The sequence below is a fragment of the Centroberyx affinis genome, unplaced genomic scaffold, assembly GCF_046629955.1.
Source record: "Centroberyx affinis isolate AG114_WGS23_722 - 3 ecotype Tasmania unplaced genomic scaffold, CSIRO-AGI_Caff_v1 ptg002870l_1, whole genome shotgun sequence".
Classification (NCBI taxonomy): Eukaryota; Metazoa; Chordata; class Actinopteri; order Beryciformes; family Berycidae; genus Centroberyx; species Centroberyx affinis.
In genome coordinates this window covers 1-24029 of record NW_027281003.1, presented here as the reverse complement: position 1 = coordinate 24029, position 24029 = coordinate 1, and the positions used below count along the sequence as shown (strand labels likewise).

The 24029-nt window shown below is 41.2% G+C and overlaps 2 protein-coding genes across 2 annotated transcripts; one reads left to right on the top strand and one right to left on the bottom strand.

The window, feature by feature from the left end:
• Positions 1-2561: 2561 nt before the first annotated feature.
• Positions 2562-12524, bottom strand: taf7 (TAF7 RNA polymerase II, TATA box binding protein (TBP)-associated factor). Its single transcript, XM_071536415.1, has 12 exons — positions 12353-12524; positions 11048-11124; positions 10877-10955; positions 9221-9354; positions 8827-8950; positions 8615-8673; positions 8102-8174; positions 7179-7292; positions 5640-5834; positions 3900-4012; positions 3251-3310; positions 2562-2854 (listed from the first exon to the last, which is right to left on the bottom strand). The coding sequence occupies exons 1-12, from the start codon at positions 12390-12392 to the stop codon at positions 2810-2812; spliced, it is 1113 nt and encodes a 370-aa protein (XP_071392516.1). The 5' UTR covers positions 12393-12524; the 3' UTR covers positions 2562-2809.
• A 1120-nt stretch (positions 12525-13644) lies between these two features.
• Positions 13645-24024, top strand: LOC139658306 (sodium/hydrogen exchanger 6-like; the record flags this gene model as incomplete). Its single annotated transcript, XM_071536398.1, has 16 exons — positions 13645-13941; positions 15169-15368; positions 16576-16653; positions 16882-16958; positions 17183-17295; positions 17718-17823; positions 19069-19210; positions 19764-19869; positions 20288-20376; positions 21025-21138; positions 21621-21732; positions 22045-22198; positions 22593-22623; positions 22711-22796; positions 23302-23407; positions 23977-24024. Coding segments are annotated over exons 1-16 (1854 nt in total), but the record flags the coding sequence as incomplete, so codon positions are not given.
• Positions 24025-24029: the final 5 nt, after the last annotated feature.

The window sequence follows — 24029 nt, the reverse complement described above, 5'->3', positions numbered from 1 at the left end:
GATAACCCCCCTGTTGCCACAACTGAAGCCGCCTGCCCATGCCAATCAGTCCTACATGTACAAGAGAGCCACAATCAGTAGCCACAATTTTACTTGCAAATAGTATTCATCATTTTTTCCTGAAGGAAAAATACTAAAATTTGCACAATAAGATTGCTCTGTTTTTCTTTATTAATAGTGAGTGTGTAGGAGGCCACCGGAGGTTGATTAATGTGCATCATAATGAAGAGCAAAAGCTTCCCCCTTCCCCTGTGAAGACTCATTAGGACCTCATTTGCGGCCCTAATATCTTGGAGCGTGTGTGTGCATGTGTCTGTGTATGTAGGTTTGTTAACTGTGGTTGAACTCACAATGGCATCACACCAGAACTCAGCCACCTCGCCAATCCTCATGGATGTCAGCAGGGTCTCCCAAACTTCCATCTTGAACATCTTTCCGACAAAGATTTCAGCTGGTCTCTTGGCCAACCGACTGTCATCAATTACTGTCCGCTCAAAGTTGTCCAACAGTGTCTGGAAGTGGAAGACCAGCTTGGATAGGAAGGAAAAAGGATGGAAGAGGGGGAGGAGGAGGGGAGAGAGAGTGGAGACTATATGAAACTGTGCTGTGGTCATGTATTCCATCAATTTCTTATGCAACACAGACACACAGCTTATCAATGTATGAGGTTTGTCTGTCTGTGTGCTTTGGGAGTAACTGAGCCTTACCGCAACTCTGTGTAAAATTATTTTGGCTCCATATAAAATTCTATTTATAGCTTGACAGATTGTGTGTAATGGTCTGATAACCATGTGAGGAATTGGGAATCACCTCGTCAGAGAGGGAACACACACACACACACACACACACACACACACACAGGTAAATGGAGAGATTCATGCTGGCATTGTCATGGAAAATGTGTGTCACAGTGTCCAGGCTTGGAGCCATATGGCTGGATGTGACTAGGAAGGAAAAAGTTGGCGACCAACAGATCAGTGGATGAACAGAAATACACACACTGCCAAAAAACATGTTGCAATTTGGTTGACCAAATGTTTGCTCTGTGTGTAAGAGCCAGAAACAGAATAATTTCCCCCCTTCTTGAATAATTCAACAGAATCTAATTGAGGTGGGCAGTGCATTACAAAGCTAAAAATAGCCATTGTTCAGTGAAACATTAATTACAACACAATGCTAATTATCATTTCTCTCCAACATATTGAGTATAAATTATAAATCTAGTTTATCTCTGAATTTAGGTTAGCTGTGACTTACCTTCGTCCCAGGTGGGAAGTGTGGCAAAGGTCCTGTGCCTCCAGCAAGAATCTTCTTCTTGACTCCTGGGTGGTTGAGAAGGTACGTGTGCTCCATAGTCAGTCTGCCTCTTCCCTGTCAAGGGGTCGTCAAGGTGGATAAGTGTACTTTACACCTTGGGGCTACTCTGCAGGCTGCGGGGTGAGTAGAGCTGGACAGAAGTGTGTGTTTTGGAGATTCTTTGAGGTCTGTGTGCTTCTGGCTTTCTAATTAGCCCAGTAGAGAGAGTCCTGGCTGGCTGGCTGCTCTCTGACAGATGGCAGGATTAGCCAGGGTTTGGAGATGGCCACTTTAATCTGAGGAGCTAATCCCTTGCCTACCCCCTCCGAACGGTGGGGTAATCCCTGCAGGGAGGAGTAGGGGAGGCGGGGATGACCGCCGGCCCAGACTCAGGAAAGGCCCAGAAAGGCCCAGATCACTCTCCAACAACCAAAGATCATTCTGGAAGAACAGTAATCTCATGACGCAAGGGTGGTGTAAAAAGGCTGCTGTCCGGGCATGATGGTGGGCCTATACACCATAGTGAGGAGTGGACAGCAGGTAGGGCCCTCTAACCTACAGGTAACAGCCAAAATTTAAAAAGGACACATCTGAGTAAGTGAGGAATACAGAATATATTAAAAGCAGGACTCTGATGGCTGGTTAAGGTTTAGCGTGGATTGTCCTGGCCTGGTTTAGATGCACTCAACTCAGTGCAGGGTAAACTAAATATCAGTTAAAACAAACCAACTCTGTGTAATCACCTTCATCCTATGGCATTTCTATCCTATTCGAATATAAATGGGATGGCAAGTACCATCCTGGTCTCTTGCAGAACAATGCCCCGCATACACAGGGGAGAGAGAGTCACTGAATGCCTCAGTGAGCATTTAAATGATGCAAACCATATGCCATCTCAGTCAGCCAGATCTTGACCTAATTGAACATTTTTGGGGGCTTCTGGAAGGTTTACCCACCACCAACAGAAAACAATTAACAATGCAACTTCTCGTTGGAGCCTGGTGTCGTATCTCCCCACACGGCTGTAAAAATCTATGTCCAATGAGGCTGTTCTGGTGGTTTGTCTTGATACAATGTCCTATTGAGTCACTTTGCAATGCTGTTTCTTTTTCTTTGGCTCTTTAATATCAATATTCGTAATTTATTCTTCATGCAGGTAAACTAATAAGAGGAAGGTCAGCTGAGGCACAAGGTGACTGACATGTTAATTGGGAGTGCAATTAGCGACAGAATGACAAGCAAAACAGACACAAAATTTAGCCTTGAAGCCAACCAGTTTAATCATACAGTAATAGACAATTTAAAACCAATTCTGTCAACTCATAACAAAATATGAACTGTTAAAACAGAACGCAGTACGCTGTACGTGTAATGTCTGAAAAACAGAAGCTGAAAGGAATGACACAGCATGTCAGCTAATAAGGACTCCCTCCTCCCTCGGTGGTGGTGCAGAAGGCTCTCTTGCTCTCTTTGTGTGTGTGTATGAAGACGACATGAGGCTGCCCCCTGGTGGTCACTTCTCGATCAGTGAGTCCAGCTGCTCCTGAAGCGAGGCCAGCTGTTGGAGCAGAAAATAGGAGGCTTGATTGATGCCCGACAGCCCCAGGGTGTAATTGGAGGCTAAGTGGATGATGATTAACATGTCTTTTCACATTAATTTGTTGCCTTCATTTGTCAATACAAACAACAAACCGAGACAGTGGGTGGCCACTGCGGCATAGCTGCAGCACGGCCTTGGCTGTTAGCCTCTGACAAATTCAATTTAATGTGGGTCGATTTGAAAAATTATGATATTAGGCATGAAAATTGCGAATGGACAGATAACAGAATGACACCTGATAAGAGGATATATCAAATTCAAACACAATTCAGTATCGCATTAATGCAAAAGGAGAAAGCTGTAGAAAGTTCACAGCAAGCATTGCTTTTAGCCTTTTATTAAAAAGGTTCTTACCTGCTCCATCTCCCGCTCCTCCTGCTGAATAATCTCATTCAACAAAGCTTGGAAGCGGTTCTGGGAGAAGACAGACAAACAAGATTTGTTTGAGTCGGCATACTGAGGCTCATTAAACTGTGATGGCTTTAAACGTGCGTCCGCCTGGGCTGCTCATGTCACTATCTACTCTGACAGAAAGGCCATTTGGAATGCCAGTCAGAGACAGCTGACCTTTTCCCTGCGTCTGTGATAATAATGACTGGAGATGGGGCTTTGACGGCCCCAAAACACTGGGCAATCAGAGCCCTAAATGGCAATGTAAAAAAGGGCCATGTCTGCTCATGTTTCACACATTGTAAAATCTCCTCTAAAGAGCACTTGGCGGAACGATGAATTTTCATGCCATTTTGTCTGCGAGGAAATGCTTATAAAGGGCTGATGGCAGAAATGTAATATTTATGTCATTAAAAAAAACAAAAAAAACGATGGCCTTCAACACCGCCTTTTTTTTCTTTCTTTTTTTTTTTAGGTTTTTCACATCGCTGCTTAGATTTTTGCCTCCAAGCTCATTATGTGCACTCATGTTCCTGTACATGCAGACCTACTTTCTGTATGTGACTACTTTGTGAGTGAAAGAAAATATAGGGTGTGTGTGTTCATTGCTCACCTTAAGGGCCTGGTTTTCCACTTTCATGATGAGTTCCTCCTGCTGTTTCTTTCGAGCGCGGGTTTCCTGGAGCTTGGCCTTGACACTGTTGATCTGCACCTGATACTCCATTACTGCAGGGAACAGCAGGAGGTTCACATGTTACAACTGCCGCACAAATACACAATAACCCACACACATCAATGCCAAACAGAACACACTCCTTCATTTTTTAAGGATTATTTTTTTGTCATTTATGATTTTGTGCAGTCAATAGTAGAGAGAAAAAGCTGGAGAGGGATGATGGTGTGACACAATTTGAGAGCAACATACTCACACTTTCAAAGCCGTGAGTACAAGGTTTTCACCTTAGCCTGCTGAACCACCAGGATGCCTCCATTTCGGTTTGACAAACTGGCGTTAATTGCAACGACAGACCCATTTAAAAGGATGTGAACCAGCAGGCCGAAGCACTACTAAATCAGTCTGCCCTGGGCTCCACAGGGGGTTCTCATTAAGTCCAGCCAAACTAATATAGCCTCACAACAACGTGTGGCTCCATCACCATCAACTATGTTCCAAACCAAGTCTATCCATCCTCGTATTGATGAAATTTAAACTCCCTGCAGATGCAGCTCATCTGGCTGCCACTCATTATAAGTGCACAGGTTCTGCCAGAAATACACATGGCAAGACACCATAGGAATTAGGAAAGGCTGTACTGGGTCGAGCTGGGTTCATGCAGAGGAGCCAGCCAGTAGTTTTGCTGACTGACAGCTCCATGTATGTAGATGAGGAGGCATTGAGCTGTCAGATTGGACAGCTGTCTCAGCAGCACGCCGAGCCACAACACCTGTCAGACTGGAAAGTTGAGGAGGCAAGTGGAGAGATGAGAGCTGTGTGTGTGTATATCTCTGTGGGCGAGGTTGCACATGTGTATTTAAGAGAAAGAGTGCACAAGTTGGTGTTTGTGTGAGAGAGAGTGTGTACGAGTGTGTGTGTGTGTGATGCCTGACCTAGAAAACTCAGCTTTGATTAGAAGTCCAGACACCTGGCTCAAGTTATTTTTGACCTCTGCTTTGACATGTATCTGAGGGTTTGATTTAATTTGATGTCAGACCGTCTCTTGTCTCCAAGTCTGTTCTGAAATCAGCATGCCAAGTTTTCGGCCAGGATCACTCCAAAAGAAAAATAAACGCATTGAGAAGACTGTTGGTATGCTAAGTTAGTAGGACGACAGAATCAGCATTCACATCGAGATGTAAATACGAGGAGTTGCAAGCACAGCATGAAAGACTGATTGCAAAATTCTGTAGCTGCATTTACTTCATCCACCCACATTACTCTTTCAGACACATACTTTTCAGCACAGCACAAAGATGTACACACACTCAATATCATTTTATAACAGATGCATGCAGATGCACATAAGCAAACACACATCCCTATCGCCATATATTCCGAGGTCCTATACATTTTTAATTTCATAATTCCATTACTTTTTCCAGACTGGAGGTTTGACTGGGTTTGAATAATGTGGTCAGGGTTCAGTATGATGTAAACTGACAGCGGCTGGGGAATGTGACTGTCAACTAGGTCATATCACTCACACAGCTGAACAGTATTCTTCACAAAAATATCACAACATGTAAGTGACATAAAATCTGTAACTATGTATAACCACAGAACAAGACCTGTAAATTATCAAACATATTTTCCATCGTTTTCCAGACCTGCACAGGAACCCCGACATCCTCTCACCTATCTGGTTGTTTCTGTCAGTTTCGTGGTGCGCAGAGTCAGACTCGTTGAGTTTGTCTTGGAGCTGTCTGACCAGATCATCCTCTGTGTCCATGATATTCAGGTCCTCGTCCTCGTGGCGGTCCCCTTCGTCCTCCTCCTCCTCGCTGCTGCTGCTGATGTCGTTGAAGATCTCCCTCAGCTCGTCATGCTGGGCTGGCCATGCGGAATGCACAGGGGCGTATTAACACACGGGCACAAATATGGAAGCAACATGAATTAAGAACACTAATGTGGGTTCAGTTGAGGTCATCAAGACAGCAGTCTAGCTAGGATTGTGTTGAACAAAGTTAAAAATCAGAAGATGGTATCATATGGTGTGGTATGATATAAACCAGGTATCATTAACATGGACTCCAACCTACTCATGATGTTTTGAACAACCTTCACTCAAATACAAATTATTTACTATCAGTTCATCTATAATTTTACATATGTGTATATATATGTATATACTGTATAAGTTCAATTTCCTACCATACCATAACAACATAAAAAAAACGTATCATCAGACCTCTGCCCGATCTGCCTCAGTGACATAGAACAAGATAACGAGTCTCTGCGGTGATTTTAAAAACAAAAGGGTGGAGAAACTTTCACCTAGTGAGAGCCTATTGAGAAGGTAGACTTATGCTGTGGTAAAAATGCATCTAATTTGCAAATTAACTTCTTTAAAACGGCACAAAGCACCTCTGGTGTGTGTTGCAATCACCTCTAGTGTTTTGTTACTTTGAACTTTTGGATTTGTTAATGGAAATAAAAATGAAAAAGCCAAATTTGACAAAACAATCCCTAAGACAACTCTAGTACTGAGTTAGGACAGTTGGTCTCATATTACAGGAATTCAGGTTTTCCTCTATTTATACATAAATAAGCAACAATGTTTAATGAAGACATTGTTAAGATTGTAGTAGTAGTAGTAGTTAAATTTTAAGTTATTGCATTTTCAGATGTGGTGACCTGTGGTGAGGTGGCAGTGTTGTTGTTTGTGTTGCTATTGTTGCTGTCATTGTAGTTGTCATAGTTGTCTGTTTATTTGTCTGACATTGCTGTATGGCATGCGACAAATTTCCGAAAGGATCAATAAATGCATCTATCTATCTATCTATCTATCTATCTACCTATGAGCCAGCTCTAGGTTGGTGTGTGGCACATTCACATACCAGGAAGTAGCTTGGTGACTTTCTAACCGTAGTGGCTAAGTCAACACCTGAATTGATCAGTTTATTCAGCAGTTCTCTTAGTTACAACAATACTGTGCTATCAAAGCACTCTGATGTTAACGGGTGGGTCAACATAGTTTCACTCACTCCAATCCCCCCCCCCCCCCCCCCCCCCCCAGCTAGCACATTTGTTGGTGTCTAGCAAGGAGCTCTGGGGAATCCACTTGCAAAAACTATCTAAGGGCCAAAAACAGCTGGCAGAGAACTCAAAAACTAATACTTGAAGCATCTGCTTCCCCATGAGCTGTTGAAAAAATCACTTGAAAGAGTCACTTACCTGAGGATCCATGGCCTATCTTGTGCCCTGAGGTGCCAGGTGAGGAGTCCAGGTTGGCCAGAGAACCGTGCTGGTCTGCCTCCTTGGTCTCATCCTCCGCTATTATTTCCCACCCTGAACACCATGGGTTAAGGTCAACCTACCCACTGTACTTCTGCTACGCCTTCAGCACAGCACTGTTTCACACTACAACACTTGTGGTCCTTCAAATTTCACACTTTCTGTTTAATGGTTCACAGGAATTGGCTTTATTTTGACATTTAGTAGTGTGACATCTGAATGACTGCTGCTGCGTGTGACGCTCAAACTATAATTAGAACCTAGCATCACTGTGAAACTAAGCAACTAAGCAATGATCATGCACAGTCCATCTTAATTAACACGCAGCACGCAGACATTGAAAGCAGCCCTGCTCTGCTCTTATTCTGTCAGGCAAGTTTAGACTTTCATTAGAGCACTAATGGCATCCTTGCAGTGTGTATATCTCTCACATAGACGCATTAGACAGAGTCAAGTCAGGTGAGTCTAGGAGGAGTCAAGGCCACCACTTGGGGCTTACATCAGCATATTTTGACTAAGCTGCATTTATTATCTGTGTGAGAGGACATATTAGAACTGCTGCTGGGTGAGACTGAGGTTAGGTCTGCCCTACAAAGGCAAAACAGCATTAACTTTAGATTCATTTTGTGCTTCTTAAAAGGTCAAGAGCCATGACTAGGGTTTAGATTTCATATCAACAAAAATGATGCTGACCCTTTGATGCTATATTACATGATATACAGTCCACTTCTGTACCAACAGTTTTTTTTGTTGGTACATGACATAAACACTAGTGTCATTTGTCTTGGTTTCACTACTCACATAGTTACTGCTCTTTGGGCTTTGTAGGGCAGATGTACGATTGTGGGTGGCTAAAAGGATACGGACACTGACAGCCTCAGCATCTGTGCTCAGCAATCTCTTCACCTCCTTTTCCACGTCAGGAGACTCAATGTACTGCAAGAGAGAGATGGAGTTACATGCAGTGCTATCAGCATCGCACACACACACACAAAAGGTAGCAGCTGGCCACATGCCAGCAAGCACATTAGCGATTAAAAACAGAGGGAGCCAAATCAATATGGCTCGTCTCTGCACCTTCTGGAAGATTTATTCAAAAGACAAAGTAGAAGTCTAGTGCTCACGCGCTCGCTTTCACTTTGATCAAAGCAGTGGTGAAATTGCTTTCTTGCATACCTTTGGGGGCAAACTAAGATGGAAAGGCTTTATTTATATGTAAATCTTAGTTTTCACTTTCACCACAGTTCCTGTTTTATGAAATGTAAATGTCTTGTTGGAATAAAGCCTGGGAAAGAGATGGATGATCGGAAGGGATGCTAAAGAGATGGATGGGAACGGGGAGGGGAGCGCTCAAGGGGAAATGAAAATGTCAGAACCTTCTTTTTCGCAGTCTTCCGAAATCTTCTCTTGCGTGTGTTCTTCAGAGGGCAGGTGACTGGAGAGCAAAACAACAGGATTAGTGAAGTCAAGGCAGCTCAATCAGCTGTGGAAGACAAACTAAACTCCCTGAATTACTGATGTGTGAAGTAACAGCACAGAGGGCTAAACTCAGCACAATTTGTTTGTGTGTACGCGCTTGTCTACTTACTGCCATGGTTCCAGACAAATTTCTTGTCCTTGTCTTTGTCCTTCTTCTTGCTCTTGGGGTCGGTGCTTCCAGTGGGCTCCTCTAAAGGAGGGTAAAGGTCTCCATCTAGTGTACACACCAGCATCTAACCCATGGAGGATAAATTAATAGTTAGGAAGACGCCGTGGAGTAATACCTAATCTAGAGTGAATTACTGAGCTCTGCATGAGTACTTAGTGTTGTTGTAAAATGATTTAATCACAAACAGGAAAAAGATAACACAAACCCAAAGTTTCTAACAATCATCCAACATTTTGTTAAAAAAAATTGTGGTGAAGTACTTTTCAGTCTAAATCAGTATCGTGCTTTTGTAACAAGCAACAAAACTATCCATTTGAAAATTATATTGTTCTACCTGACAGACATCAGCAGTCTTGTAAAAAGTCTTCTTGTCCACCGTTTTCAGAGACTCCAGGATACAGGGCAGATCCACCAGCTTGCAGGCCAAGGGGACACGGTCTACTCTCACTATGCCATGACGACCATCCGCTACAAATGAAAAGGACAACATGATGTGGATATGTTGTGTGTGAGAATGTGGCATTTTAACACCTTCCATATGGACACCCCAGTGATTGTTATGTTGTGAGTCTGAGAGTGTAACTATCTTTTATGGGCTGGGCCAGTTGCAACTGCTTTTTGTTCCAATGTTTACAAACAAGCAAATGTTAAATTCACGACATACATTGAAAATGTATGTTTTGCTGTCACATACATACATTTCAGAGTGAAAAAACTTAAATTCTGGACTAGATCTTTTAATGGATAACCTCAATCTATTTATTACAGCCTTAAAATAAGAGCAACATCTACAACAAATTTGAATGGTGTTTTTAAAAGTGGATGCCGTCACACAAGTCAGAGGTAAACAGGGTGGTATTCCAGAAAGCGGGTTTAGTGAAAACTCTGAGTTTGTTAACCCTGAGATGAGGGAAACTCCGTCTTTTCAGCTCCAGAAAGAGTCAGTTACCACGGTAACTGACTCTGCAAACCTAACCTGCTCGCTGGCAGGTTTTTTTCAACAACAAACCCTGAGTTTCTCTCTGTCTCCTCCCTCTTACAGAGCCAGACATGCTGTTTCATTTCCTCATTCATTCAATCTGTATCAAAGCGCATTAATTAGCGGAGGTTTACTGTATGTCAGAATTAAAATCCTGGTTGGATATTAGTTTGTTACTCAAGGACTATCTAAAGTTATCGCTTTTATGTGCATCAGTCATTTCTTTGAACAGCGTTTTTTGCCTTCACATTCAAATATTAGCCTACACAGAGAGAATTCGCCCTCAGCTCAGAATAAAACCTCTTTTTGCGAGTGGAAGTTATTATTTTTTTTATAACACTGTGACTCTGTGCACACAAGACAGCTGTCAGTTTGTTAGAGCAGTTCCTGCACTGAAATGTTTATTGTACATAATGTGTAATAAATTTACAAAATTGGTATGAAGCTTTAGACACGTAGGATCAATGAATAATTATCTCTATCACTCATGATGCGATTGGTGGCACTGATGGAACATCATTCCTATAATATTGGAGATTATATGTTAATATTTGAGCAGGATCGTGGTGCAGCTGCAGAATGTAGTTTGAAAGTGAGTTTTTTTAAATAGGGTGCATAGTCTTAATGTGTTTTAACAGCATTTCAGTGACAATGTTTAAATTTACTACAGTTGTTGAAGTAGCTGAAATAAAGTCACTAAATGCTGTTGAGCCAAGATGCAAATAGATGTCTAAAAATGTAAAATCTACTGTATTTTAACCTTGATGCCTTTTCAAGTGCAAATCACCAAACACATTATTACTGGATCAGATTGTGAGCTTACAATCATGTCTCTATGTCTTTGATCTATATATTTTTTTAAATCTTTAACTATGTTTTTCATCTTCAAAACTCAGAGTTTCCTATCTCGGGGTTAATCAACTCAGAGTTCAGGGTTAGAATCAGAGTTTGTTGAACATGCTTTCTGGAATGGACCCCAGCAGTGTAATGGCTATTGGTAAACCGGCTTACGGTGCAACTCGATGGTGAGTCTGTCTTTCAGGTTCATGCTGCTGGACTGGGCAATCCTTCTTACTGTTGAGGCATATTCCTTTAAAAGAAAAAGATGAATTGTCATTTGCAGAAAACACTCAGATTCAATTACCCGTGAATTATCATTTTCAGCGTGTGTAACACTCCTACCATGGGCAGCCGCAGGACAAACTGACTCTCCAACTCATACGGAGCATCCTCTTTGCTCTTTGATCCGACCTTCCCAACTGCAATCAGAACACATCACCAACAAGATTCATACCGTTACAATAGTTCCCTTGTTGCTTGTTTTGTATTTATGTAATTGCAGTCTCCATAGTCCACCATGAACACACTGTGATCTGTTTGACCAGCAGACCCTAACCCATCTACTGTATATGGACTCTGCCTAGTATTAAAGAGGGAGTTGTCTTTGTTAATGTTAAATTAGCATAAACAACGTTCACAAGTAATTCCTCTGATAATCTGTCAGTTCAAGCTAGATTTGTGCACATGAACATGCCTAAACAAGCCTCTGCCACGGTTCAACACCAAAATCCTAAATCTACTGTTGTCAAGAGACAAAACATGGAGCTGACACTCTGACAATGTATAGGAAAACTAGTTGATCTTCAGGATGATCGTCAGGGAAAAAGTTAAACATATGAAGTAGCCCACTTTCTCCCAAACAAAAATGGGGTTTGGGGTTCATGATTACAAGTGCCAATTTTGCCATTATAAAAGTCACAAACCAGTTTTAGTACTACAACTTGCACTAGAATCAAAGCTGGCAGCCATAACAGGGCCAAATAGAAACAAAATGACCTCAAAACCACAAGTGTTGCAAAATATGAATTGTTACAGAAGTTACAGAGGAAATACTGTACTGTAATGTTTATATTTTCTGGTTATCAGAGAGGAGTGTTGTTTCCCAACTGTTCTTGCTTCAGGAGAGTTGTTGATGCTCGTAAATATTGATTCAACTCAGTGATATAGTGGTAAATAATAAGTGTATGTGTGTGTAAACTACGACCTCTTGTCGGTGACCATCATGTCTAACAAACAACAATATCAACAAAGGTCAATTCATGCTGTGTTCATTAAAATACCTTATCTTACCATAACACGTACATTGTTTTGACATCAGTCACTATTATGTGTACTATGAATTTACGTAAACGGTTTTTTTTACGCCATTTTCTGGGTTTACGTGCATTTAGAGTTGCATACAAAGTGTATAATGTTAGTGTACCGTTATCAAGCTGTGTACATCAGATACAGTGAGTTCCTAACTAAGATACAAGCTTTAAACACCCAACAATGTGACACCAATATTAGCAGCCCGCTCGCTATTTTATTTTTGTTTTCATCAGATTTAGCATTAGCAGTACTAACGTTAGCAGCATGTTTACAACACAGAGGCAAATGCTAGCTAGCGTTAGCTAAGTAAGCTAAGATAATGCCAAAAGCTACTACCTTTCAGTTTGGAAGTCATCTTTGTTTTCTTATTTTGCATGAGGTAAATGACGTTGCCTTAATATATTTAAACGTTAAAACTGACACCCAAGTAAAAGGGCGATTCCGCTTAACGTTAGAATTGACGCGGTTCACACGGAACAAAATACAGAACACCGGCGGATTGTTCTTCTCTTGCTGCATTCAGGTCCTCCTCGGAAGTCCCTGTTTCTGTTCGCTTCAGCTCCTACGACACATACTTAATTATCAGATAGACCATGTGCAAAAGTCGAAAGAAATGTTGTAATAGCAATGCAAATATACACATATGTAAATCTAGTTTCGACAGCCACTATGTATGCCGTCCTCGTGTTTCCTACTACGTTGTAGCAAGGATTATAAGGTTTCTTTCCACTTTTGGTTTTACTTGTCAGGATAGGTTAGCCAATATCATGTAGTAGCCAAAAACTCACGAGGGAATGACTCAGCAAACCGGGATCAACATGCTCGCTTTTACCTCCGAAATACAGGTAGTTCACATTAAATTTATAACACAGAATATCGCTTTTCCGAGAAAACGTGAATGCCACATTTTCACTCTGTGTCGCGAGACTTGTCACATTGCGCACACTGGATATCGCCGTCATCTGGACAGTTGGAGGATTACAATCAAAAGGAAAGGGGTTTTGAAAAGATAACAAAAATCCCACTCAAATATCACTTATTTTGTAAGATACTCAAATTATGGTTAACTGAAATATTTTTTAGTTGTACTTATATCCAAATGACATCATCAGTGAAGCACCCTTGAAATACTAAAATAAATAATTTTTGTGTACTTTTTTGATTACCAAAATGGCTCATCTCGGATATTACATGACACAATTTTGTAATCATAACAAAAATCTTCTAGCTCATCTAGCTCACTTCCAGTTCAAACTGATGAAAATCAAACAGATTTCACAATAAGAGTCCTCAACTAGAACTAGCTTCAACAGCTACGGAAATGTTCCATGTAAAAGTGCCAAATCTATCTTTGCTCAGTAACAATTTCCTTTAAAAGTGACCGACAATACCTGACGCTATACTTTAATTCGCTGAATCAATTTAAACTAACAACGTTTTCCTAAGGCATTTTATACCGAAATAAACATTGTACGTTTTCTGGGGAAAAAAATACTTTCACTTCCGGGCCGGGATCGATCCCTCTGTTGCTGTCGTCTTTCTGCTGTCTACCTCCCAGCTTGCATAAAAGATTTCAACAAAGTTTGGTTTTATCGACGACGACATTACAATAATTGGCCACTGAGTAACCAAAATGGGGTTTAAATTGACTGTCAACAGTGCCAGGAGGGCAACGAGGACACTGTGGCTGCTCATGCTAGTGAGTCTGTCTGTCTGCATCTGTGTTTGCAGAGCATCATCTCCAGAGGACGACAGTGCCATGGAGAACATCGTTACAGAGAAGAAGGCTGAGGAGAGCCACCGGCAGGACAGCGCGGACCTGCTCATCTTCATCATGCTCCTCACCCTCACCATTTTGACCATTTGGTTGTTCAAACACCGGCGATTCAGGTTTTTACACGAAACTGGATTGGCGATGATTTATGGTGAGAAGCCCCACCTGACTTGAGTGATGTCATCAGTGCTGTTACTCTCTTTTTTGGCACTAAATGTTGATTTCCTGACCCAGTACTGTTTTGTAGCTGTGGGCTCTCGTTACACGGATAATGCTGGCCTACATTAGAAATGGTTGCATGCCAGCAGCAGGCTCATGTTAAATGTTCCTCTGTTTTCAACCTCAGCAGTTTCACTAGTATTGCTGATTTTAGGTATCTTAAGGATCAGTATGTTACAGTTACATGCTGTAAGGTAATATGCCTAGTTACAGCAGTATGTTGCTGTTGTCATGTGAAAACCATGTAAATCCAATCTTGGTGATTTTCATGTTTTAACTTCAATTAAAGGAGTACATGCTCCTGTACAGATTGAGAAAACTCTGCAAATCTTGGGCTTATGAAACCCTTTCAAAACCGAAAATACATCAGAAACACATGGCGGTGAAACACAACGCTGTTTTTCTTAGTTCCTGAAAAGCTGACATTTTGGAGTTCTCACTTAGCCTGTATACAGTGATGGAAAGAGTAGGCCTACTAGAAAGTCTGACTCAAGTAGAAGTATTGTTACTTTGCTGATATTTTACTTAAATAGAAGTAAAATTACAGATATAAAAATCTAATCTATAAATCTTAAGTAAAAGAAAAAAGAAGCTCATTTCTAATATACTTAAAGTAAAAGTTACTGAGTCACTTTTTCAGAAAAGAGCATCGTTACATGTGATCTTTTCCATGCAATTCTTAAAGAATGAGAGGACTGAGTTCAAACTTGATTCTTTTAATTGGACAATTTGGAAATTACAAAATTAAGTGCACAAACAAAGTAAAGCCATATTACTCTTCTGACTGCGAATGGATCCACAATTGGACAATTTATGATGGTCTTATGGAGAGCCGCACCATCTGTTCTGTAATGGATGCGATTTAAAATGTAGTGAAGTACAATACTTAAGTAAAAACACGCTTAATTAAAAATAAAATTACTGACTTTAAAAAATACTCAAAAATATACACAAAAAAGCTACTCAATTATAGTAACGAGAGTAAATGTAATTAGTTACTTCCACCCTTGTCTATATGTCTACATCCTGCTATTAAACTCGGCCTTGACATCCAAGCAGGTCAATATTTTTATCTCACGTCGTACATTCCTTGTTTCAACCATAACCTGCGTAAAACCATAATCAAATTCCCCCCCCAATGTCCTTTCTCTCTGTCCAGGCTTACTGGTTGGTGTGGTCTTGCGTTACGGCATCCACGTTCCTCGGGACATCAGCAACGTCACCCTCAGCTGCAACGTCAACGCCAGCCCCGCCACCCTGCTGGTGAACGTCAGTGGCAAATTCTACGAGTACACTCTGAAAGGGGAGATCAACGCCAACGAGGTGGACGACGTGCAAGACAACGAGATGCTGCGCAAGGTAGAGACCAGAGACCCGTGTGTTATTGTGTCAGCGGAAACTGGATGTAGGAGAAAGGCTTGCACAGTATCTGATAGGTTGGAAAGCACCAGCATTGGCTACATTTCATTGGAGTGAAGTTTCTAAAGATCTTAAGGTTTCATACTGTTATTTCTACAAATCTGATCTTCTATCTGTGAGGCATTTCAGATGATTTCTCTGTTTTTATGCAGCATGAATTCTCCAGTAGCTTCCAGTCAACAGTTTTCTCCCCACGTTAATTAACTTTCTCATTTAGAGCACTGCAGTACAATGTTGGGAAATCTAAAACCTGATCAGAGCTTTTAGAAAAAGGGCTCAAAACTTACAGAAAAGGCTTATTACCTCCGCCAACAAAGTAGGACGGAGGTTAAGTTTTCACCCCTCTCTGTTTGTTTGTTTGGTAGCAAGATAACTAAAAAAGTAACGTATTTGGATGAAATTTGGTGGACAGGCCCTTTACCCGAAGATCAGTTGATTATGTCTGGAATTTCCACCACTAGGTGATTATCATTTTTTAATCCATAACTGTTATGCTGGGTTCATGTGCTGGTGGGAATTTCCGACTTCTGGGACCTCCAAGTCGGCTACTAAACAGCATTTCATTCATTTGCTGTTATCTGGGAAAATCAAACCCGGAAGACAAACGATAAACAAACATAAACCGTTACAACTGGGTGCTGCTCTGCAAGATGGGGAATTGTTCAGCGTTGGTGGAGGTTTGCGGTCACCAGATCTGTGTAAAAATTTAAAAAACAAGATCCTGGCCTTAATGACAGCATTCCACACCGGCCATTTGGTCTTCTAGAATGAAAGGTGATCTGATGAAAAGCTTTACTGCTGTGAAATTAGTATCAGCTGACATTCATTTGCCTCCGTCTGTGTGGAGAAACTGTCCCCGTTCCCCATCTTGTGATTTCACTCACCTTTGGTTGGTTGGCCTGGGAGCCGCCTCAGTCTGTCCCAAATGTGTAATTTCTGATGATACATTGATCAAACTCATGCATTAATTGCAGCAGCATGGAAATCCAAATATTTTGTCCGGCCAGGATTAGCAATAATTGCCCTTTGGAGGATTCTCGTTTGAAAGCAGATGTTTCATTGTGTATTCCAGTGATTCTGCACTATAATATGATACTGATATATATATATATATATATATATATATATTTTTTTTTTTGTGGCTCAGGTGACCTTTGACCCAGAAGTGTTCTTCAACATCCTCCTACCCCCTATCATCTTCCATGCCGGCTACAGCTTGAAAAGGGTACAGTATTGTTACTGTCCCTACCAATAAGCAGCACATATAATCTAAATGCTCAACAATTAGAAAGAGTAGCTATTTTTAACACACATGATTCTGCTCCTCCTTTGATGTAATGTCCTTTCATTTTTAGAAACCTAATTAGTTGAAGCTTTTATTAAAGATGAATGACTTGGATTGTACTCAACATATAGATAGATATTTGATGTGTTTATTGATGGTGTCTTTCAGAGACATTTCTTCCGGAACATGGGCTCCATCCTGGCTTATGCCTTTCTGGGGACAGTCATTTCTTGTTTCATCATTGGGTAAGAACAATATTGCTTTATTTGCCAACAGATTCCCCCAAAAAACAAGGTCCACTGCTCTGATTTCACATGTACATTCTATGTTCTAGGCAATATGCACAAAAGAAACTGTATTCCAATGCATTTTTGGTATATGTCAATTTCTGTGGTGGTAAAGCATGCGTGATGTCAGTACGGTCGGTGTTGCTGATATGGAAAGTACCTGCCGTTCCCCTGTTTGCCAGGTTGCTGATGTACGGCTGTGTGATGCTAATGAAGCAGGTGGGACAGCTGAATGGAGACTTTTTCTTCACTGACTGCCTGTTCTTTGGGGCCATCGTCTCTGCCACAGACCCTGGTGTGTATGATGGCTTTCAGTCTGCAGTAACAATTGCTTAATCAGCAGCTTTGAGTATGTCTTAGATAGTTATATTGTAATAAAAGGACAGTTTTGATGACAAGGAAGTACATTTACTATGCAGTTTTTAATTGAATTAGATTTAAATGAATGATTCTTGCTCGCAGATTACACGAAATATAAGTGGAATTCAGTTCTGTCCCTTAAAACGTGACGCTTTCAGTACAAATAATACATAGTCTGTTTCACAAACACAAAGATTAAATTCCACTAACAAAAACAATCCACCCTAAAACATGGACACCAGCTGCCACCTCTGAATTGGCTCAGTGACACGTATTGTTATTTGGGTCGGTTCTTATATCATGGAAGAAAACAAGAGGGATCCAAGAAGTGTGTGTGTGTTTGTGTTTGTGTTGCAGTGACGGTGCTGGCCATCTTCAATGAGCTGCAGGTGGATGTGGATCTGTATGCTCTGCTGTTTGGGGAGAGCGTGCTCAACGACGCGGTGGCTGTGGTTCTGTCCTCGTAAGTCCTCTGCCTTCCTCACACTCTATCAGCCATGAGTCTGCGTCTATCCTGATCCATCTAGAATATTTATGTTGCCAAACTTCTTCTACTACTTAACTAAGGTCACCAGAGCTGCCAACTGTTTTTGTGAGAGAAATGGCGGAAGTGCAAGTCATGCATTTTGTAAAGATCGGCTTGTGACCTTTTTTAGCTGCACCTCATACCAGCTTCTCATTAACACTGTGGGAAAACGTGAGGCTGCCCCCCTAAGCCAACACTTCTCGGTTTGTCTCCTCCTCTGCGTGGAACTCGGTTATTATTTCCCCAGAATTGTAATTCATTATGGCAGGCCCAGTGGAAGGGCCGGTCCCCAGGGAGAGAGTGTGGAGGAGACTCTGACCAAACCGTTGAATGGGTGTACTAAGTAGAGCAAGGCAATGTGTGCCTCTGCCTCAGGACAAACATGACAAAGCACCAGCCATTTGATATTAGATACTAGCTCAACACCAAAGAAGCAGACCCTTTAAAATAGTTATGCATTTATTTGTTTGGTTAACCCTTATGTAACCTGGTTTAGCAAATTCCTATTTACATTAATGACATTACATTCATTGAAATGTATCCAGAAGCCTAGGAGAGGGCAGGATGCCAATATATTCGTGTCGACAATCTCCCAAAATATATGGTGATTTGTTTTGTAAGTGTGGGGACTGGGAATGGAGAGAGATAATAAACCTCCTATTAGAGTCAGACCTGGTTCAAATATAATTTACAAATACTTTTAATGGTTTGCTTTATCCTATTTAAGTGCCAGATGAATGGGGTTTGCCACATAGAAAATTACAATGAGTGCCGGAAAGGTTAGACTATCTCAGTAATATATTCTGATTTTTTTTCCATACTTTCCTGTGATTGACAACTATTAAACGACTATTTAAATTGTCCCGATGCGTCCTCTCCTGCTGTCCCACACTCTAGATTAAGACCAAGGCTAAGAATTATTTGCAAATATACTATTTGACCCAAGTCTGACACATCATAGTCTCAAGAAGCTGTGAGTTTCTGCCTGGGATCAGTCATTTGTTAGCGATGGCTGTGAAGGCCCGATTTTTAGGAAGAGAGGCAGGCATGAAATGCTTTAGAAAAAGCCAAAGAGACTTACTAACAGGCAAAAATATTTGCCTGATAATAGCACTAGTAGTAGTTCTTGTAGTTCTTATTTACTACTGAATGTATGTGTGGTGTTTTATTGTGTTACACCAGGTCCATAGTAGCGTACCAGCCACAGGGGGACAACAGTCACACCTTCGAGGTCATGGCCATGCTCAAGTCCTTTGGGATGTTCCTGGGAGTCTTCAGCGGCTCCTTCGCTCTGGGCGTGGCCACCGGAGTCGTCACCGCTCTCATATCTTTCTCGCTGTTTTAATTTTTTATTACGTCTTTAAAAACCATCCACTATAGCATATTTACAATTCATGATTGCAGTTTAATATATTAAGTGGCATATTCATTATTTATTAAATTGGAAGTGATCTCCCAGTGTACAGTGTAACAGATGAGTTATGTATACATTACATTACATTACATTGTATTACATTGTATACAACGCTGCAAAAAATATCTTAAGTCATTTCGGCAGTATTGAGTCTTAAAATCTTTTCTTAAATCAAGTGAAAAAATCTGTCATTTGGCTAGATAATTTCACTTGTTTCCAATATAGTTTAATTTGTTTCAAGAATTCTCCTGAAACGGGTGACAATATTTTAAAATAAGTTTATAATAAGAAAGTTCTTGACACAAGTTTATTTGTGTTGGAAACAGGTGAAATTATCTCACCCCACTGGCAGATTTTTTCAGATTCACATATTAGAAAAATCTGATTTTAAGACTAAAGACTAGATTGAATGATTTAAGATATATTATTTGTGTGTATTGTTTAACTCCTTGACTGACCTTACGTGACCAAGTTCACCAAGCTGAGGGATTTCCAGCTGTTGGAGACGGCTCTGTTCTTCCTCATGTCATGGAGCACATTCCTATTGGCTGAGGCCTGTGGCTTCACAGGTAACACACACACACACACACACAGACACATGGAACTAACACTGCCAAGGTTAGGGGTTCGATACCCACGCAGGTCACCCATACTAAAAATGGGTGACTTTGGCTCTTTGGATAAAAGAGTCCACCAAATAGTATATGATTTCATTTGTTGTCATCCTCACATATGCAAGTGAAGGTTGTACTATTTTTGGGTGCTAAAAAGCTTTGAAAATTAAAAGGAACCAATAAAAGAATCAATAAGGAATCAGAGCCTGCAGACTGTCCTCCCTGTGGAGGGGGCAAGCAAAACTGAATTTCCCTACGAGGATCAGTAAAATATAACATTACATTATTGTTCTTAACTGATTATAGAACCAGGGGTTAGCTGTATTGATCCACTCTCTTTTCTGTCTGTGCCCCCTCCCCCGCTATGTTGTAGGAGTGGTGGCAGTGCTGTTCTGTGGAATCACCCAGGCCCACTACACCTTCAATAACCTGTCTCCTGAGTCGCAGGACAGGACCAAACAGGTCGGACTAGAACTACAACTACATCAATAGCCATTCTGTTTATTTATGCTATCTAAGTATGGAGTTTGTACCTTTGTACCTTTTGTATCTTTATTTTGAAAATGAAAAATAGTTTTGAAACTGACAACAAAGGTCTGAAAGCAAAAAAAAGTGAAAATGTGACATAACTAATTAGTTGCATGTCATGTTTTACAATATATCGTCATAATAAGATAATCAACAATGTGTTGGCAAAATACCTAGTCAGTATTTACATTTGCTGTCATGGTTCAGCAACACGTTCAGCCATCTTCATCAGTAGAGAACTGATGTGCTTGACTTGCCATTCAGCTGTCATAGCGTGCCTCTCCTCTACACCCCACCCACACCAACACAGGGTGAAGAAGATTTGGATGAATGAAAAACATCTTCTATGTTTTTTTGAATAATGGAAAAAAAAGATTCGAATGGCAAAGTAAGGGACATTGTAAATGAAAGAAGAATCCAGAACTGAAAACTGAAAGCTTTTTTTTTCACTTTCAAACCTTATGCAAGATACAAAATATAACTGAAAATGTTACTGCACTGGTCTTGTTTTAAATGTAATGTGTAAATGTCATCGTTTTCTTATTCCTACATCAGCTGAAGAAAATGTTGTTTGTGTTGTAGCTGTTTGAGTTGCTGAACTTCCTGGCGGAGAACTTCATCTTCTCCTACATGGGTCTGACCCTGTTCACCTTCCAGAACCACGTCTTCAACCCCATGTTCATCGTCGGGGCTTTCGTATCTTTTCGTATAAAACTACCTGGGGCCAACTAGCGAATGATACACAATAATGAATGATTGTATGTAAGCGTTATGATGCTAACACCAAGCCTGATATGCTGCTTTATCGTTATAGTGGCTACTTTCACTTTTAGGTTTTAGTTCTCTAATCCCAGAGCACCTCCCCACTTCCCACACACACACACAGGCACACACACACTCCATCTGATCAGCTCCACGTCATGCTATTAACCCCCCCAGTTGGCAACCCCCCCTCATAAACCAGTTTCAACATTATTCAGCAGTCAAAGAAAATGGTGACGTCAGTGAAGTTCCCAGACTATTACAGGCTACAACCAAGAAGCAAACAGTAATTGACTTAAAGGGAAAACCACAAGCTATAAGTCTATTAAATAAGCGTGGTGTATGGTGAGTGGGCTACACTAGCTCTCTGTTTTGTGCTTGGATCAAGACCCTTCCTTGACCACGTTCCCTCCCAGCTGGCAGTGTTCCTGGGCAGAGCCGCCAACATCTACCCTCTCTCCTTCCTTCTCAACCTGGGCCGACGCAACAAGATTAGATCCAACTTCCAGCACATGATGATGTTTGCAGGTCAGTAGTGTGCAGATGCTTTAGTTGACGATAGTATGTCTTCTATATCCTGATTATTGTAAAACTTATTCAGTCATGTGTAAGACCTGTATGAGGGAAATTGAGTTTTTGTTCCTTTGCACCCTGTCTTGGAGTACTGACTTAACCTGATTGTCTACTGGAGTGTTTTTCCAGTTCCTGCATGCCGCTGTGCAAAGTGTTATCTAACCAAAAGATAACACACACAGGCATGTAAACACTCATTTCCGGGCTTGACTTGTCTCACACAGAAACTTGTATATGTGTGTGTATTCTCCCCACTGTGATCCTCAGGGCTGCGTGGGGCGATGACCTTTGCCCTGTCCATCCGGGACACGGCCACGTACGCCCGACAGATGATGTTTTCCACCACGCTGCTCGTGGTCTTCTTCACTGTCTGGATTTGTGGCGGGGGAACCACCCAGATGCTGTCCTGCCTGCACATAAGGTATGACCTCACCTCACCGTAGATAGCACTGTCAAAGTCAGTCCTGGGTCAGATAGTATTTGTACACAATTAGCATTTGTTTTAACCTGCTTGGAGCCCCAGATGGGTGGGGTTTTCCACATCAGGGCATTTCAGATAATGGTAAATTGACTTATAAAATACTTTTCTTTGATTGTCCAGACTTCCTGACACCGATGGCATTGCTTTATGTTGTGTAACGGACCCATCTGGTACTCCTAGCAGGTTAAAATGCCAAGAATCCCATACAAACAGGAACTTAGAAACAAATTAGGAACTCTCTATATAGTGGAAAACACATGTACTTCCCAATGCTATTCTGGTTTGACAATTGATTGTGACTGTAACTGACTTAGATGTCTGATTCTTTCAACAGAGTGGGAGTGGACTCTGACCAAGACAACTCTGTGAGTGTAGCCCTTGTGAAAGATTTGTTACTATAATGTGACCGTGAGTATAAGAGAATACCAAACTGCATGTCTGTTTTTGTCTAGATGAGTATTGCTGAAGGCTCAGAGAGGAGGAGCACCAAGCAAGAAAGTGCCTGGCTTTTCAGAATCTGGTACAACTTTGACCACAAGTATCCTTTGGTGTTTTCTCCAGAAAAAAATAACATATTTTTAGATTGTCTGTGTTTAGATTGTCTACTTTGTGTCTTTGATAAGCTGTAAGTTTATAAGAACTTGATAGGTTTGTAATGCCATAAACACTGACTGGTGTTTATGGCATTACTGAGACTGGTGTCATTACTAGCTAGTTAGCTGTATCCAGTAAGTTTAAAGCTGAGCAATGACTATCCTGTGTAGTTCACAGTGTCAGACAGCAGAGGGTGTACCAAGTATAGCCTCTAAAAAAATAGCCTCCTTTATTGGCTGTGTAAGTCAAGTCAAGTAAGTAGCATATTAACTTAATAACTTGGTAAGTATCTTGGTTACTAACTTGTATAAGAACGACAGAAACATGGGTATGAAACCACAACTATATTGAATAACCTCAGCATTCATTATTCACACTCTCTGATACTGTCTAATGGCTCACAGTGCTTCTTTCAGTTGAAACAGTCCTTGACCCTAGCCCCCCTTCAGCTACCTGAAGCCGATCCTGACTCACAGCGGCCCCCCGCTCACAGCCACGCTGCCCACCTGCTGCGGCCCGCTGGCCCGCTGCCTCACCAGCCCTCAGGCCTATGAGGTCAGACGCTAGTTCATAATGCTATTCCTGACCAAATTTAATTTGTGAATTTTTCATTCTCTATTGTTTGAATTTAAAAAAGCTGTTGTAATGATGTTTGTGACATGCGGCAAGGAGGTTCCATTGGATTGGACATGAGATTTGCTCTATTGAGCAGATGATCAAGCATATGATCGTTGCACTTGACCTATGCACAAGTCAGAATTTCAACTGTTCATTAAAACCTTGAAAGTTTGTGGATTTGAGAAAAACAAAATAAGGCCTTGATGTAGATGGCCTTGAAAGTACTTGAGTTTTTGTTAAAATATAGCACCCAAATTCTCCAATATGCCTCAACACTTAAAGTCCTGAGGAAAGCCCTATGATGGAGATTTGCTTTGATATTGCAGCAGTTTTAAACCAGTGTCCAGTGTCCTTTGACCAGTAACATGTCTTACCCCAAAACATGGCAATTTTGAGACCTTGAATTTAACCAAAAAAGATCATGAAAGTCATTAAAAACTCCTTGATTTTGATGTGTGGGAACCCTGGGTATGGAATATCTGACATGCTCTCTCTTCCCCCACCAGAATGAGTGCCAGCTGAAGGATGACGACTCTGACCTCATCCTGACGGACGGCGA